The 15,110-nt window shown below is 55.1% G+C and overlaps 1 protein-coding gene across 1 annotated transcript; it reads left to right on the forward strand.

The window, feature by feature from the left end:
- The first annotated feature begins 11 nt into the window (after positions 1 to 11).
- Positions 12 to 15,083, forward strand: TMC4 (transmembrane channel like 4). Its single transcript, XM_039467013.2, has 15 exons — positions 12 to 281; positions 894 to 1,107; positions 3,020 to 3,165; positions 3,792 to 4,024; positions 4,522 to 4,643; positions 8,105 to 8,252; positions 9,337 to 9,504; positions 10,686 to 10,849; positions 11,842 to 11,968; positions 12,253 to 12,350; positions 12,739 to 12,922; positions 13,968 to 14,098; positions 14,196 to 14,351; positions 14,638 to 14,716; positions 14,812 to 15,083. Exons 1-15 carry the CDS (start codon positions 176 to 178, stop codon positions 14,878 to 14,880), a joined length of 2,145 nt encoding a protein of 714 aa, XP_039322947.1. The 5' UTR covers positions 12 to 175; the 3' UTR covers positions 14,881 to 15,083.
- The last annotated feature ends 27 nt before the right edge of the window (positions 15,084 to 15,110 follow it).

Consider the following 15,110-nt stretch of genomic DNA (forward strand, 5'->3'; position numbering starts at 1 on the left):
GGCCCGGGCACCACAGGACTTCAGGTCCCAGGAGGCCTTTCGAATCCCCAGTCCTGTGAAACTACAGGAAGTGTACCTAACTCCCTCCGGGCCACCTGCCGGCCAGGTACACACCTGCCCCGACCCCGCCCTTACCTGGGGCAGTGTCTGCCACTAGAGAGCCCAGCCTGAGGCCATGGAAGAAAACCCGACCCTGGATTCAGCAGCCTGGGGCTCCTCTAGCGGATGGCTGGCCCCCCGGGAGGCCAGGGGAGGTGCAGCTCCACCAGCCTTCAGGCTAGGTGGGACTCCTGAGCCTGAGGGCTGAAGAGGTTTCACTTCCTGGTTTTACAGGGGAGAAGGGAAGTGGAGGCTGGAACTCCAGGGTCTGAGGAGGAGGAGCCTGGAGAACCAGGCTAGTCTGGGAGGAGGGGAAGATGAGGGGCTGGGGGTTTGGGTGTCTTGGGTATAGGAGGGGCTGGGTCCCCAGACTCCTGAACTAGAGGGAAAAGGAAGTTGAAGGCTGGACTCCTCTGTCCTGGAGTAGGAGGGGTCCACACTTGAGTCCTGGGGATGGGATCGAGGGCTGTGGACCCCTGGGTCCAGGTGAAGTAGAGGCTGGCACTTGGACTCCTGGGTCTGAGGGAGGAGGAGCTGGGACTGGACTCCTGGGTCTGAGGGAGGAGGGGCTGGGGGCCTGGACTCCTGGGTCTGAGGGAGGAGGGGCTGGGGTCTGGACTCCTGGGTCCGAGGGAGGAGGGGCTGGGCCTGGACTCCTGGGTCTGAGGGAGGAGGGGCTGGGGGCCTGGACTCCTGGGTCTGAGGGAGGAGGGGCTGGGGGCCTGGTTTTCTGGTCTGAGGGAGGAGTTTGGGCCCAGATTCTGGAGTCTTCCCAGCCAGCTTCTCCTCCCCAGGCCGGTCTCTGTCTTCTGTGCTGAATGAACTGCCCAGTGCTGCGACCCTTCGGTACCGAGGCCCTGGGGTGGTGCCTTGGGGGACGCCAGAGGAGGAGGAGGAGGATGGAGGAAGTGGCAGGCAGGCCTTTGCAGAAGCCACCCAGACAGAGCTGCAGGACCCTCACCCTTCCCGGGAACTGCCCTGGCCCATGCAGGCCAGACGGGCACACAGGTGAGGCCCCACGGCCCGCTGGGACCCGCACAGCCCAGGCCGTGCCCTTCTCCCATGCCTCGGACCCTGTCTCTCCCTCTGCCCTCTGCCGCTCCTGGTTTCTGGGGCCTCTGTCTGCCCCGCCAGAGCTGCCTCTCTTGGTTTCTCTTTTTCCCCTTATCTTTGCGTCTGCTTCAGACTCTGAGTGAGTGCTGCCTTTCGGTGACTCTGGGATCCTCTCTCTGGGATTCGCTGTCACCCATATCTCTCCTCCAATCCTGTCTCTGCTTCTCAGTTTCTCTCTGTGCATGTCTGAAATCTGTTAATATTTATTGGTCTCTGCTTTATGCCTTCATCTTTGGCACTTCTTCAGCGCCTCTCTCTTTCCCACTGTATAATTTGCAGCACCTGGTGAACCATGAAATGCAGGTGCCCTCATTCAGAAATGATGACGGGCCTGGCGCAGTGGCTCCTGCCTGCAATCCCAGCCCTTTGGGAGGCCAAGGCAAGTGGGTCCCCTGAGCTCAGGAGCTCGAGACCATCCTGGCTAACATGGTGAAACTCCGTCTCTACTAAAAATACAAATAAATTAGCCGGGTGTGGTGGCATACACCTGTAGTCCCAGCTACTCAGGAGGCTGAGGAAGGAGAATTGCTTGAACCTGGGAGGGGGAGGTCATAGTAAGCAGAGATTGCACCACTGCACTCCAGCCTGGGCAACAAAATTAGACTCTCTAAAAATCAGATAAAAATTACAATAAAAAAACGAAAAAGGCTGGGCGCAGTGGCTCACACCTGTACCAGCACTTTGGGAGGCCAAGGCAGGTAGATCACAAGGTCAGGAGTTCAAAACCAGCCTGGCCAACATGGTGAAACCTCATTTCTACTAACAATACAAAAATTAGCTGGTGGGATGGTGGTCACCTGTAATCCCAGCTACTTGGGAGGCTGAGGCAGAGAATTGCTTGAACCTGGGAGGCGGAGGTTGCAGTGAGCCGAGATCAAGCTATTTCACTTTAGCCTGGATGCCAAGGGCGAAACGCCATCTCAAATAATGATAATAACGTAGGAGGATGTGTGTATTGCTTATGCCAATACTATACCGTTTTACATAAGGAATTTGGGCATCTACAGATTTCAGTATTCTTGGGGAGTTCTTGAACCAACCCCCATGGGTACTGAGGGACAACTGTATTCATAAAGTGAGAGCCCAGATAAACTTCAGCTAGGGCAGGGAACACAGCATGACAGCACCCTGTGTGCCCCTCCTCTGACGCCCCCTTTCTCCTCATAAGGACAAGGTAAACCTTTCTCCCTAACCTTTTTTTTTTTGAGATGGAGGTTCGCTCTTGTTACCCAGGCTGGAATGCAATGGCGCGATCTCGGCTCACCGCAACCTCCGCCTCCTGGGTTCAAGCAATTCTCCTGCCTCAGCCTCCTGACTAGCTGGGATTACAGACATGCACCACCATGCCCAGCTAATTTTTTGTATTTTTAGTAGAGACGGGGTTTCACCATGTTGACCAGGATGGTCTCGATCTCTTGACCTCGTGATCCACCACCCTCGGCCTCCCAAAGTGCTGGGATTACAGGCTTGAGCCACCGCGCCCGGCCTTTTTTTTTTTTTTTTTTTTTTTTTTTTTTTTTTTTTTTGGTATTGTTAGTAGAGATGAGATTTCACCACGTTGTTCAGGCTGGTCTCGAACTCCTGACTTCAGGTGATCCACCCGCCGTGGCCTCCCAAACTGCTGGGATTACAGGCATAAATCACCGTGCCCAGCTGGTTGGTTTGTTTCTTTTTTATTGCTACAGAGTATTCTATCCTATGTATAGGCCACACTTTACTTCTCTGATCTATTGAGTTGTTTCTACATTCGGGTGGTTCCCAGTCTGGGGCTGCGAAACCCCTCATTTTCTGCCTGTTTCCCTCCCAGGCAAAGCCACGCCAGGGACCAGTTGGTCCGTGGCGCTGGTTCTAGGATGGACCAATGGGCGCGGCTGCTTCGGAGGTCCAAGGAGAAAACAAAGGAAGGCTTGCAGCGCCTGCAGCCCTGGGCATGGACACTGAAGAGGATCGGGGGTGCGGCGGTGGTGGTGGTGGTGGTGGTGGGGTGGTGTCCTGGGGCAGGGCCTGGACTCCAGAATGCGAGGGAAGAGGGGCCTGGGCTATGGACTTTTGGGTCTGAGGGTGAAGGGACTGGGGTCCTGGACTCCTGGGTCTGAGGGAGGAGGGGCTTCGGCCTGGATTTTGGGGTCCGAGGGCGGAGGGGCTGGGGTCTGGATTCTGGGTCTGAGGGAGGAGGGGTTGGGGGCCTGAACTCGGGTCTGAGAAAGGCGCCGCTGGGCCGAGCACGGTGACTCACGCCTGTAATCCCAGCACCTTGGGAGGTCCAGGCAGGTGGATCACCTGAGGTCGATAAAACCCAGACTCTACTAAAAATATAAAGATGAGCCGGGTGTGGTGGCCTGCGCCTGTAATCCCAGCTACTCAGGAAGCTGAGGCGGGAGAATCGCTTGAACCAGGACGCAGAGTTTGCAGTGAGCTGAGATCCCGCCACTGCACTCCAGCCTGGGCGACGGAGAGACTGCGTCTCAAAAAAAAAAAGAAAGAAAAAAAGGCGCAGCTGGCCCCCAGTCCCGGGGTGGGAGGGGCTGGTCCTGCTCCCAGGAAGGAACCCGAGCCTCTCTCTCTGCTGCCCCCTGCAGGTCAGTTTGGCGCCGGCACCGAGTCCTACTTCTCCCTGCTGCGCTTCCTGCTGCTCCTCAACGTGCTGGCCTCGGTGCTTACGGCCTGCATGACGCTGCTGCCCACCTGGTTGGAAGGCGCTCCCCCAGGCCCTCCCGGCCTCAACACCTCCTCGCCCTGCGGCTTCTACAACCCCCACTCCCAGGGCCTGGTCACCTTCGACACCCAGCTCTTCAACTTGCTCTCGGGAGAAGTAGGTGCCTGGGTCCCTGGGAGATTCCCCCACCCACCTGTGAGCCCTGGGCTTTTTTTTTTTTTTTTTTTTTTTTTTTTTTTTTTTTTTTTTTGAGACGGAGTCCTTCGGAGTTTCCCTCTTGTTACCCAGGCTGGAGTGCAATGGCGCGATCTCGGCTCACTGCAATCTCCTCCTGGGTTCAAGCGATTCTCCTGCCTCAGTCTCTGAAGTAGCTGGGGTTACAGCCATGCCCATCACGCCCAACTAATTTTGTATTTTTAGTAGAGATAGGGGTTCACCATGTTGGTCACGCTGGTCTCGAACTCCAGATCTCAGGTGATCCGCCCACCTCGACCTCCCAAAGTGCTGAGATGACGGGCCTGAGCCACTGCCCCCGGCTGAGCCCTGTGCTTTCAGTGACACGTACCTCAAACCCTGACCCCAGACCCTGATTATGCATCGCCAGGAGCCCTTCCTCCTCCCACAGTGGCCCCTGACCCACTTTCCCCCTACAGGGTTACTTGGAATGGTCTCCTCTGTTCTATGGCTTCTACCCGCCCCGCCCACACCTGGCGGTCACCTACCTGTGCTGGGCCTTTGCTGTTGGCCTCATCTTCCTCCTGTTCATCCTGCATCGGTCAGTGGCACCTGCACCCCTGAGCCCCTGACAGAATGAGGTGGGGAGGGAGCAAGTGGTGGTGGCAAAAACCCCTTTCCCAAGAATCCTCAGTCTTGCTGTGTAACCCTTTCTTATGTTTCAGCTAAAATCAAGATTTGGGGATTTTCATTTTTCTTTTTTTCTACCTTTTGTTTTTTTTTTTTTGAGGACAGTCTCACTCTGTTGCCCAAGCTGGAGTGCAATGGCGCTATCTTGCTATCTTGGCTCACTGCAGCCTCTGCGTTCTGGGTTCAAGTGATTGTACTGCCTCAGCTTACCAAGTAGCTGGGTTTACAGGCACCCACCACCATGCCCCGCTGCCTTTTTTTTTTGTGTGTGTATATATATATATATATATGTTTTGTTTTTTTTTTTTGAGACGGAGTTTCGCTCTTGTTACCCAGGCTGGAGTGCAATGGCGTGATCTCGGCTCACCGCAACCTCCGCCTCCTGGGTTCAGGCAATTCTGCCTCAGCCTCCTGAGTAGCTGGGATTACAGGCATGCGCCACCATGCCCAGCTAATTTTTTGTATTTTTAATAGAGACGGCGTTTCACCATGTTGACCAGGATGGTCTCGATCTCTTGACCTTGTGATCCACCCGCCTCGGCCTCCCAAAGTGCTGGGATTACCGGCTTGAGCCACTGTACCCGGCTTTATTTATATATTTTTAGCTGCATGTCATCAGCAGATTTTTTGTATTTTTAGTAAAGACAGGTTTTGCTTTGTTGGTCAGGCTGGTCTCAAACTGCTGACCTCAGGTAATCTACTTGCCTCAGCCTCCAAAAGTGCTGGGATTACGGGCATGAGCCACTGCACCTGGCCCATTTCACTCTTTAAAATATATGTATAGTGTAGTGTAGTGTCTCCGTAGGCCAGGCACTGTATTAGGACATGGAGAACCATTTGGGGGCCCCCTATATTTGCATAGCTTACCGTCTAGTAGAGGAGATAGGCTGTGGGAGAGACTGTTAAATAAACCAGCACATCCATGATTTGAGTTCCGGAGCAATGCTATACAGAAAACAAATGGGATGTGATGACAGAGCAAGAATCAGCACACTTTTTCTGTGAAGGGCCAGGAAGTAAATTTTTGTCTTTGAAGGTCATACAGTCTGGGACTCAGCTCTGCCACTGTCATGCTCAAACTGCCACATACAATACGTACATGAGTAGGCGTGGCTGCGTGCCAACAAAACCTTATTGACAAAAACAGTGGTTGGCGCAGATGTGGCCCATGGACTGTTGATTGCCAATCCCTGTGATACAGAATAATGGGTAAAGACCCTCATTGGATGGAGTGGTAAAAGGCCCCTCTATCTGGAGTAGGGGTCCTGAAGATGAAGACTAGAAAGATAGGCCGGGTGTGGTGGCTCACACCTGTAATCCCAGCACTTTAGGAGGCCAAGATGGTAGGATCACCTGAGGTCGGGAGTTTGAGACTAGCCTAACCAACATGGAGAAACCTGGTCTTTTTTTTTTTTTGAGACGGAGTTTCGCTCTTGTTACGCAGCCTGGAATGGAATGGCGCAATCTCGGCTCACCGCAACCTCCGCCTCCTGGGTTCAAGCAATTCTCCTGCCTCAGCCTCCTGAGTAGCTGGGATTACAGGCACGCACCACCATGCCCAGCTAATTTTTTGTATTTTTAGTAGAGACAGCATTTCACCATGTTGACCAGGATGGTCTCCATCTCTTGACCGTGTGATCCACCCGCCTTGGCCTCCCAAAGTGCTGGGATTACAGGCTTGAGCCACAGCGCCCGGTCCTAGTCTCTTAAAAAAAAAAAGAAAAAAAAAAAACGAGAAAAATGAGGAGTCGGGCAGATGAACAGCCAAGACACCAGCATTCCAGGCAGAGGGAGCTGCAAATGCAAAGGCCTTGTGGTAGGAAAGAGGTTTGAGGTGTTCCAAGAAATAAGAGGTCCATATGAGAAGATGGGACAGGGACAGGTGTGGTGGCTCCTGCCTGTAATCCCAGCACTTTGGGAGGCCAAGGCAGGTGGATCAGTTGAGGTCAGGAGTTTGAGACCAGCCTGGCCAACATGGTGAAACCCCGTCTCTACTAAAAATACAAAAGTTAGCTGAACGTGGTGGTGTATGCCTGTAATCCCAGCCACTCGGGAGGCTGAGGCAGGACGATCAGTTGAACCTGGGAGGGGGAGGTTGCAGTGAGCCGAGATCTGCGCCACTGCATTCCAGCTTGGGCCACAGTGAGACCAAAAAAAAAAAAAAAAAAAAAAAAAGGGACAGGATTTAAGCTTTGAGAAGTAGGGAGGGGTCAGATCAGGCAGGCCCTGGCAGGTTATGCTAGGAAGAAGCCTAGAATGTAAGAGCAGGGAAAAGCCCTGGAATCGTGTTAAACAGAGAATACGGTCTGAGTTGCATCAAAAGAAGGTCCTGCTGGCTGAAGAAGAGAGAATGGATTATAAGAGGGCACAGGTGTAAGCAAGGAGAGCAGGTGGGGGCCCTCTGTGGTGGTTCACGTGAGATGAGGGGGCAGGGCCAGGGCGGTGAAGGTGCACGCGGTCTCTTTGTCCAGCTCTGTTTCTGACCCTGCTGTGGTTCTCCCATCTCCTTCCTGGGTCTCTGCCCCCTTTTCCTGAGACTTCTCGGGGTCTGTCTGTTTTTGTTTTTGTTTTTTTTTTGAGCAGGAGTCTTTGTCAGCCAAGCTGGAGTGTAGTGTTGTGATCTCAGTTCACTGTAACCTCCACCTCCTGGGTTCAAGTGATTGTCCTGACTCAGCCTCCCAAGTAGCTGGGATTAGAGGTGCCTGCCACCACACCTGGCTCATTTTTTTTTAAGTAGAGACAGGGTTTCACCATGTTGGCCAGGCTGGTCTTGAACTCCTGACCTCAGGTGATCCTCCCAACTTGGCCTCCCGAAGTGCTGGGATTACAGGTGTGAGCCACCACGCCTGGCCTGCCCCCCTCTCTTGATTCTCTCTACCTGCCGTTTTCTCTGGGTCTCTATTTTCTTCTCGGGTCTTCCCACCCCAGCCCCCTTCTCTGGATGCCTGTACTTCCTCTGGGTCTCTGACCTGGGTCTTTCATAGATTTTGTTTCTCCTTTCTCACTGCCTTTGTCTCCCTTTCTTCGAATCTCCCTCTGGGACCTCCGTCCCTCCTCCGGATCTGTCTTCCTCAGGGCCTCTGCCCCTCTCACTCTGGGTTTTGGGCTCCTTCGATCCGGGGCTCTGTCCCTATCTCCTAGGTTACTGCCTCTCTCTTTGGGGTGCCTGCACCCCAGGTCTGTCTCTGAATCTCCCTCAGACTTTGCCTTCAGTGACTGTATGTGTATCTGCCTCTGACTCTCCATCAGGTGGCAGCTCGCCTAGTGCCCAAGGCTTTAGGTTTCTTCATCTCCGTTTTTCCCCTGTGAGATGTCCCTCCGCAATAACCCGGCTGCCCTTTCACATCCCATCTCCCGGGTCTCCCCTCTCAGCTCGGTGTCCGGACTGAAGCAGACACTGCTGGCAGAGTCCGGGGCTCTGACCAGCTACAGCCACCTGGTGTTCTCGGCCTGGGATTTCGGCCTCTGCGGGGACGTACACGTGCGGCTGCGGCAGCGAATCATCTTGTACGAATTACAGGTGTGCTTGGGGGGGCGGGTGTGTAACTGGGTAGGGATCAGAAAGGGCTGGGCTCAGATAATGCACGGGGCCCAACCCGGGCCTCGGGAAAGACGCTAAGCAGCTCTTTCTCCAAGAAAGGCAGGTCCTGGGGAGTGAGAGGGTTGAGAGCAGGCCGCGATAGGGCTCCCCGAGGTCCAAGGATGGAGGAAAAGGATGCGTGAGGGATGGGCTTGGTGGCTTATGCTTGTAACCCCAGTACTTAGGGAGACCGAGGCAGGTGAATCATTTGAGTCCAGGAGTTCGAGACTAGCCTGGGCAACATAGGGAGACTCCCACTCTACCTCCCTCGCCAAAATTTTTTTTTTTTTTTTTTTTTTTTTTGAGACGGAGTTTCGCTCTTGTTACCCAGGCTGGAGTGCAATGGCGCGATCTCGGCTCACCGCAACCTCCGCCTCCTGGGTTCAGGCAATTCTCCTGCCTCAGCCTCCTGAGTAGCTGGGATTACAGGCACGCGCCACCATGCCCAGCTACTTTTTTGTATTTTTAGTAGAGACGGGGTTTCACCATGTTGACCAGGATGGTCTCGATCTCTCGACCTCGTGATCCACCCGCCTCGGCCTCCCAAAGTGCTGGGATTACAGGCTTGAGCCACCGCGCCCGGCAAAAAAAAATTTTTTTAAGTAAGCACAAGAAGCGGGCGGGGCCTAAGGTAACTTGGTTCAAAGTTAAGTGATGGGAGCGGCCAGCGGCACGTCTTGATACAGCTGAACTGGATCTTCAGGCCAGGCATAAACGCTGGGCGTCCTGAGGGCGGAGCCTCTGGTGGGCGGGGCTGATAGGGGGCGGGTCTTGGCGTGGTGGGCGGAGCCTTGGGATTGGCCGCGGAGGGATAGGGGCTTGGATTGCGGGATCTGGACGCGGAGGGGCGGGGCGGGGCTATAAAGGGCCGCAGGTGGAACCCGGACTGCAGAGGTTGTTAGCAGGTGGGGAGACGGCTGCAGCAGTTCACGTGGAGGAGGGTCTCTGGAGGGCCAGGCCTGTGGAACCAAGAGGCACGCGCCTTGGGAAGTGGAGTCCAAGCGGGCACCTCTCCTGCCTTCAGGTGGAGCTGGAGGAGACGATGGTGCGTCGCCAGGCTGCGGTGCGGACGCTGGGCCAGCAAGCCAGGGTTTGGTCGGTGCGGGTGCTGCTCAACCTGCTGGTGGTCGCGCTCCTGGGGGCAGCGTTCTATGGCGTCTACTGGGCCACAGGGTCCACCGTGGAGCTGCAGGTGCAGAGGGCCTTTGAAAAGGAAGTCGGGGGGTCCTGGAAGCTGCAATTCCAACGGTGGAGGGAGGGGACCGAAGTCTGGGAAGCCAGAGATCTTAAGTAAGGGGAGCCGGGCGCGGTGGCTCACGCCTGTAATCCCAGCACTTTGGGAGGCCGAGGCGGGTGGATCACGAGGTCAAGAGATTGAGACCATCCTGGTCAACATGGTGAAACCCCCGTCTCTACTAAAAAGACAAAAAATTAGCTGGGCATGGTGGCGCATGCCTGTAATCCCAGCTACTCAGGAGGCTGAGGCAGGAGAATTGCCTGAACCCAGGAGGTGGAGGTTGCAGTGAGCCGAGACCACGCCATTGCACTCCAGGCTGGGTAACAAGAGCAAAACTCCGTCTCAGAAAAAAAAAAAATAATAATAATAAATAAAATAAAGAAGTAAGGGGGCCCGGCGCGGTGGCTCACACCTGCCATTCCAGCACTGTAGGAGGCCGAGGCGGGTGGATCCTGAGGTCAGGAGTTCGAGACCAGTCTGGCCAACATAGTGAAACCTCATCTGTACTAAAAATACAACAAATTAGTCGGGCGTGGTGGTGTGCACCTGTCATCTCATCTACTCAGGAGGCTGAGGCAGGAGAATCGCTTGAACCTGGGAAGCGGAGGTTGCAGTGAGCCGAGATCACGCCATTGCACTCCAGCCTGAGTGACAGGTCGAGACTGTCTCCAAAAAAAAAAAAAAAAAAAAAAAAAGGAAGTATGGGGTGGTGTATGTTTGGACCCTGGACTTTGGGGTTTTATTTTTTATTTTGAGACGGAGTTTCGCTCTTGTTACCCAGGCTGGAGTGCAATGGCACAATCTCGGTTCACTGCAACCTCCACCTCCTGGGTTCAGGCAATTCTCCTGCCTCAGCCTCCTGAGTAGCTGGGATTACAGGCACGTGCCACCATGCCCAGCTAATGTTTTGTGTTTTTAGTAGAGACGGGGTTTCACCATGTTGACCAGGATGGTCTCGATCTCTTGACCTCGTGATCCACCCGCCTCGGCCTCCCAAAGTGCTGGGATTACAGGCTTGACCCACCGAGCCCGGCGACTTTGGGGTTTTAAAGGAGGAAGAGGCTGGTGGGGGAGGACCTTAAGATTGTCTCCTCTAGGACGCCAAGCCTCTTCTCATGGTCCACTCCCCCTCCCAGGAGACGCCCCTTGTTCAGGAGACGCCACTGCTGAAGCTTGGGGTGAATTACCTTCCGTCCATCTTCATCGCCGGGGTCAACTTTGTGCTGCCGCCCGTGTTCAAGCTGATTGCTCCACTGGAGGGCTACACCCGGAGTCGCCAGATCGTTTTAATCGTGCTCAGGTTCCAGCCTCATGGGGAGGGCTGGGAATGATGAGGGGTGGGGGCAGTCAGAGGGACGTTGGCCCTGACGGGTAAGACACGGAAATCCTGCGGATACTGGATCCAGGGATTCAAATCCTGACACTCTGCTGGGCTTGGTGGCTCACACCTGTAATCCCAGTACTCTGGGAGGCCGAGACAGGTGGATCATTTGAGGTCAGGAGTTCGAGACCAGCCTGGCCAACAAGATGAGAGCCCGTCTCTACTAAAAACACAAAAATTTGCCGGGCGCGGTGGCTCAAGCCTGTAATCCCAGCACTTTGGGAGGCCAAGGCGGGTGGATCACGAGGTCGAGAGATCGAGACCATTCTGGTCAACATGGTGAAACCCCGTCTCTACTAAAAATACAAAAATTAGCCGGGCGCGGTGGCTCAAGCCTGTAATCCCAGCACTTTGGGAGGCCGAGGTGGGTGGATCACGAGGTCGAGAGATCGAGACCATTCTGGTCAACATGGTGAAACCCCGTCTCTACTAAAAATACAAAAAACTAGCTGGGCATGGTGGCGCGTGCCTGTAATCCCAGCTACTTAGGAGGCTGAGGCAGGAGAATTGCCTGAGCCCAGGAGGCGGAGGTTGCGGTGAGCCGAGATCGCGCCATTGCACTCCAGCCTGGGCAACAAGAGCGAAACTCCGTCTCAAAAAAAAAAAAATACAAAAATTAGTCCAGCGGTGGCCCAGGCCAGTAGTTCCAGCTACTTGGGAGGCCAAGGCAGGAGAAGTGCTTGAGCCTGGGAGGTAGAGAGCAGAGATCACGCCACTGCACTACAGTCTGGGCGACAGAGTGAGACCCTGTTTCAAAAAAAGAAAAGAAGAAAAAATCTTGATTCTGTAACTGGGCCTCAGTTTCTTCATTTGTGAGCTGGGTTGAATCTGAGCGCATTCCACTGAGAAGGGAACCACCACGTGGTGGGTAGCGGGTCAGGGCCCATTCTCCTCTGCCTTCCTCTTGCCAGGACCCTGTTTCTTCGCCTGGCCTCCCTGGTGGTCCTGCTCTTCTCTCTCTGGAATCAGATCACTTGTGGGGGCGACGCCGAGGCTGAGGACTGCAAAACCTGTGGCTACAATTACAAGGAACTTCCGGTGAGAACGGCGTGGGGTCTTCTTGGGACGCTAGGGTCCCCAAAGGAAAGAAGGAGCTGCGTGAGACCAGACTTTTGGTTTGGGCGGAGGGGGGAGCTTGGGGTGCTGGAGGAGCTTGGGGTGCTGGAACACTCTCCCAAGGGTATGGATGTTTGAAAAACCGAGGGACTCCCAGAGAAAGTATTGATAGGGTCTCATAGGCTTGGGATGTGGAGACTCGGACGCGTGGGGCCTCCAGGTGCCCGGGTCCTGAGGTCTTTCTGACCTATTTATTTTTTCTTCAGTGCTGGGAGACTCTCGTGGGCCAGGAAATGTACAAGCTCCTGCTCTTTGATCTGCTGACTGGCTTGGCAGTCGCACTGCTCATTCAGTTTCCTCGAAAGTGAGAGCCCCGCCCCTCTCTGGCCCCACCCCTACAGGACCAGGCCCTGCCCCCTCGTGATGACCTTTTCACCGCGCACCTTTTTGCTATTCCGGCCTCTGCTCGCTCCCTTTGCTTGCCCTGGCTCCGCAGATCGCCCCGCTTCCCATTCTGGTTTTAGTTAGTTCCTTCCCTCTGGCCCCGCCCCCACCGCCGCACACGTGGGTCCTGCCTAGTCCTCAGGACCCGCCCTCTGAACACACCCCCTCCGCCTCCACGTGGAGTCTTGAAAGTCCCGCCCCCCCTCAGATACGCTTGCTTCCTATTGGTGGGTGGGGCGGTAAAGGCGGGGGAACTCCGGGCCACCACGCCCCTGACAGGCTCGGCCCCTCCCCGCCCCGTCCTTCAGGCTCCTCTGCGGCCTCTGTCCTGGGGCGCTTGGTCGTCTGGCGGGGACCCAGGAGTTCCAGGTGCCCGACGAGGTGCTGGGGCTTGTCTACGCCCAGACTGTGGTCTGGGTGGGGAGTTTTTTCTGCCCTTTATTGCCCCTGCTTAACACGGTCAAGTTCCTGCTGCTTTTCTACCTGAAGAAGGTAAGGGATGGGGGGACCCCTGGGTCTGAGGCAGGAGGTATGGGGGCCTGGACTCCTGGGTCCTGGGCAAGGAAGATTTTGGGGGCCTGGACTACTAGGTCCTAACAGAGAAGGGGGTTGTAGGACAGACTCCTGGGTGTGAGAGAAGGAAGGGTCTCAGGCATTCTGACTTACATGTCTGAGGATCTGGGAACTCAGACTCTGGGGTCCTAGATGAGGAAAGGGCTCAGATTCCTGGTTTGGGAAAAAGGAGAGGCAGGTAGTCCGGGTGAGGATACTAACGCCTGCGATCCCTGCACTTAGGGAGGCTGAGGCGGGTGCATCACCTGAGGTCAGGAGTTCGAGACCAGTCTGGCCAAAATGGTGAAACCCTGTCCCCTGCTAAAGCTACAGAAAACAAAACAACAACGACAACAACAACAACAAAAAAAAGTGTGGTAGCCTGTGTCTGTAATCCCAGCTACTCCAGAGGCTGAGGCAGGGAACTGCTTGAAACAGGAAGGTGGAGGTTGTGGTGAACCGAGATCGTACCACTGCACTCCAGCCTGGGCGACAGAGTGAGACTCTGTCTCAAAAACACAAAAACAAACAAACAAAAAAAAATTAGACAGGTGAGGTGGTGCATGTTTGTAATCCCAGCTACTCAGGAGGCTGAGGCAGGAGAATAGTTTGAATCTGGGAGGGGGGAAAAAAAAAAAAAGCCGGCCCTGGTGGCTCACTCCTGTAATCCCAGCACTTTGGGAGGCGGATGGATCACCCAAGGTCAGGAGTTTGAGACCAGCCTGACCAACATGAAGAAACCCCGTCCCTACTAAAAATACAAAATTAGCTGGGCGTGGTGGTGCATGCCTGTAATCCCAGCCACTTGGGAGGCTGAGGCAGGAGAATCGCTTGAACCCGGGAGATGGAGATTGCAGTGAGCCGAGATCACGCCATTACACTCCAGTCTGGGCAACAAGAGCAAAACTGTCTCTCAAAAAGGAAAAAAAAAAAAGGAGGCACAGACTCTTGTTTCAGATCCCCTTCCTCTGCCTTCCCCTGCCAGCTCACCCTCTTCTTCAGCTGCTCTCCGGCTGCCCGCACTTTCCGGGCCTCCACAGCGAATTTCTTTTTCCCATTGGTCCTTCTCCTGGGTCTGGCCATCTCCAGCGTTCCCCTGCTTTACAGCATCTTCCTGTAAGTGCGAGAGGCTCCTGCCTCTCTCCCTCCCTCCTCCCTGCATTCAGCGTTCAGACTCCTGGCTCTACATGAGCCCAGCCTATCTTGACTTCAGGATCCCACCTTCTAAGCTATGTGGTCCATTCCGGGGGCAGTCGTCCATCTGGGCCCAGATCCCTGAGTCTATTTCCAGCCTCCCTGAGACCGCCCAGAACTTCCTCTTCTTCCTGGGGACTCAAGCCTTTGCTGTACCTCTTCTGCTGATTTCCAGGTGAGTTGGCCCAGACTTCTGGGTCTGGGTTTCAATGCATGTGATCTGGGGGCCACCACCTGCGTCGGAGAGAGGAGAGGCTCGGGGGTGGGAGGAGGCCTAGGGGCCTGGACTGCTGGGTCCAGAGGAGGAGGAGAAGGGTGGGACTTTGGGCTCCTGGATCTGAAGGCCGAGGGGCTGGGAGACTGAAGTCCTTGTAGTTGATATCCTGGCTTTGAAGGAGCCAGGCGTTTTGTATATAATGGAAGAGCGTGTCAGGAGTGGCTTCTGTTCCTGTCTCCTCCAGCATTCTGATGGCGTACACTGTGGCTCTGGCTAACTCCTACGGTCGTCTCATCTCTCAGCTCAAACGTCAAAGAGAGACGGTGAGCCAGGCGGGTCCCTAAAAGGGACCCCGTGGGGGATACTGAAAGGGATTGGGGGAAGAGGGCTGTCTCACCTCCACCTCTCTTTGCCTCAGGAGGCGCAGAATAAGGTCTTCCTGGCACGGCGCGCTGTGGCGCTGAGTACCACCAACCCGGCTTTTTGACCCCTGCAGCACATGTCCCACCTTCAGACCCCAGGCCAATTGTAAGCCTAGGTCACATCTGTAAAACTAGGAGAACTGGAGACGCCACGCTCTTCCAGCTCTGGGATCTGGAGATTTCCTGGGACCCTCGCCGCCACGTCCCAGACACTCGGGTGATCCTTCTATCAATAAATATAGCCGAGGTGCCTGAGCGCGCTTTGAAATCTGCGTCCTGAAGTTGGGGGCAGGGC

The sequence above is a fragment of the Saimiri boliviensis genome, chromosome 14 (genome assembly GCF_048565385.1).
Source record: "Saimiri boliviensis isolate mSaiBol1 chromosome 14, mSaiBol1.pri, whole genome shotgun sequence".
NCBI lineage: Eukaryota > Metazoa > Chordata > Mammalia > Primates > Cebidae > Saimiri > Saimiri boliviensis.

Coding starts and splice junctions, on each gene's coding strand:
- TMC4 (XM_039467013.2), top strand. CDS start 176: ATGGAAGAAAACCCGACCCTGGATTCAGCAGCCTGGGGCTCCTCTAGC. Junction 1,108..3,019: donor CAGGCCAGACGGGCACACAG/GTGAGGCCCCAC, acceptor TTTCCCTCCCAG/GCAAAGCCACGCCAGGGACC. Junction 14,352..14,637: donor CCTCTTCTGCTGATTTCCAG/GTGAGTTGGCCC, acceptor TGTCTCCTCCAG/CATTCTGATGGCGTACACTG.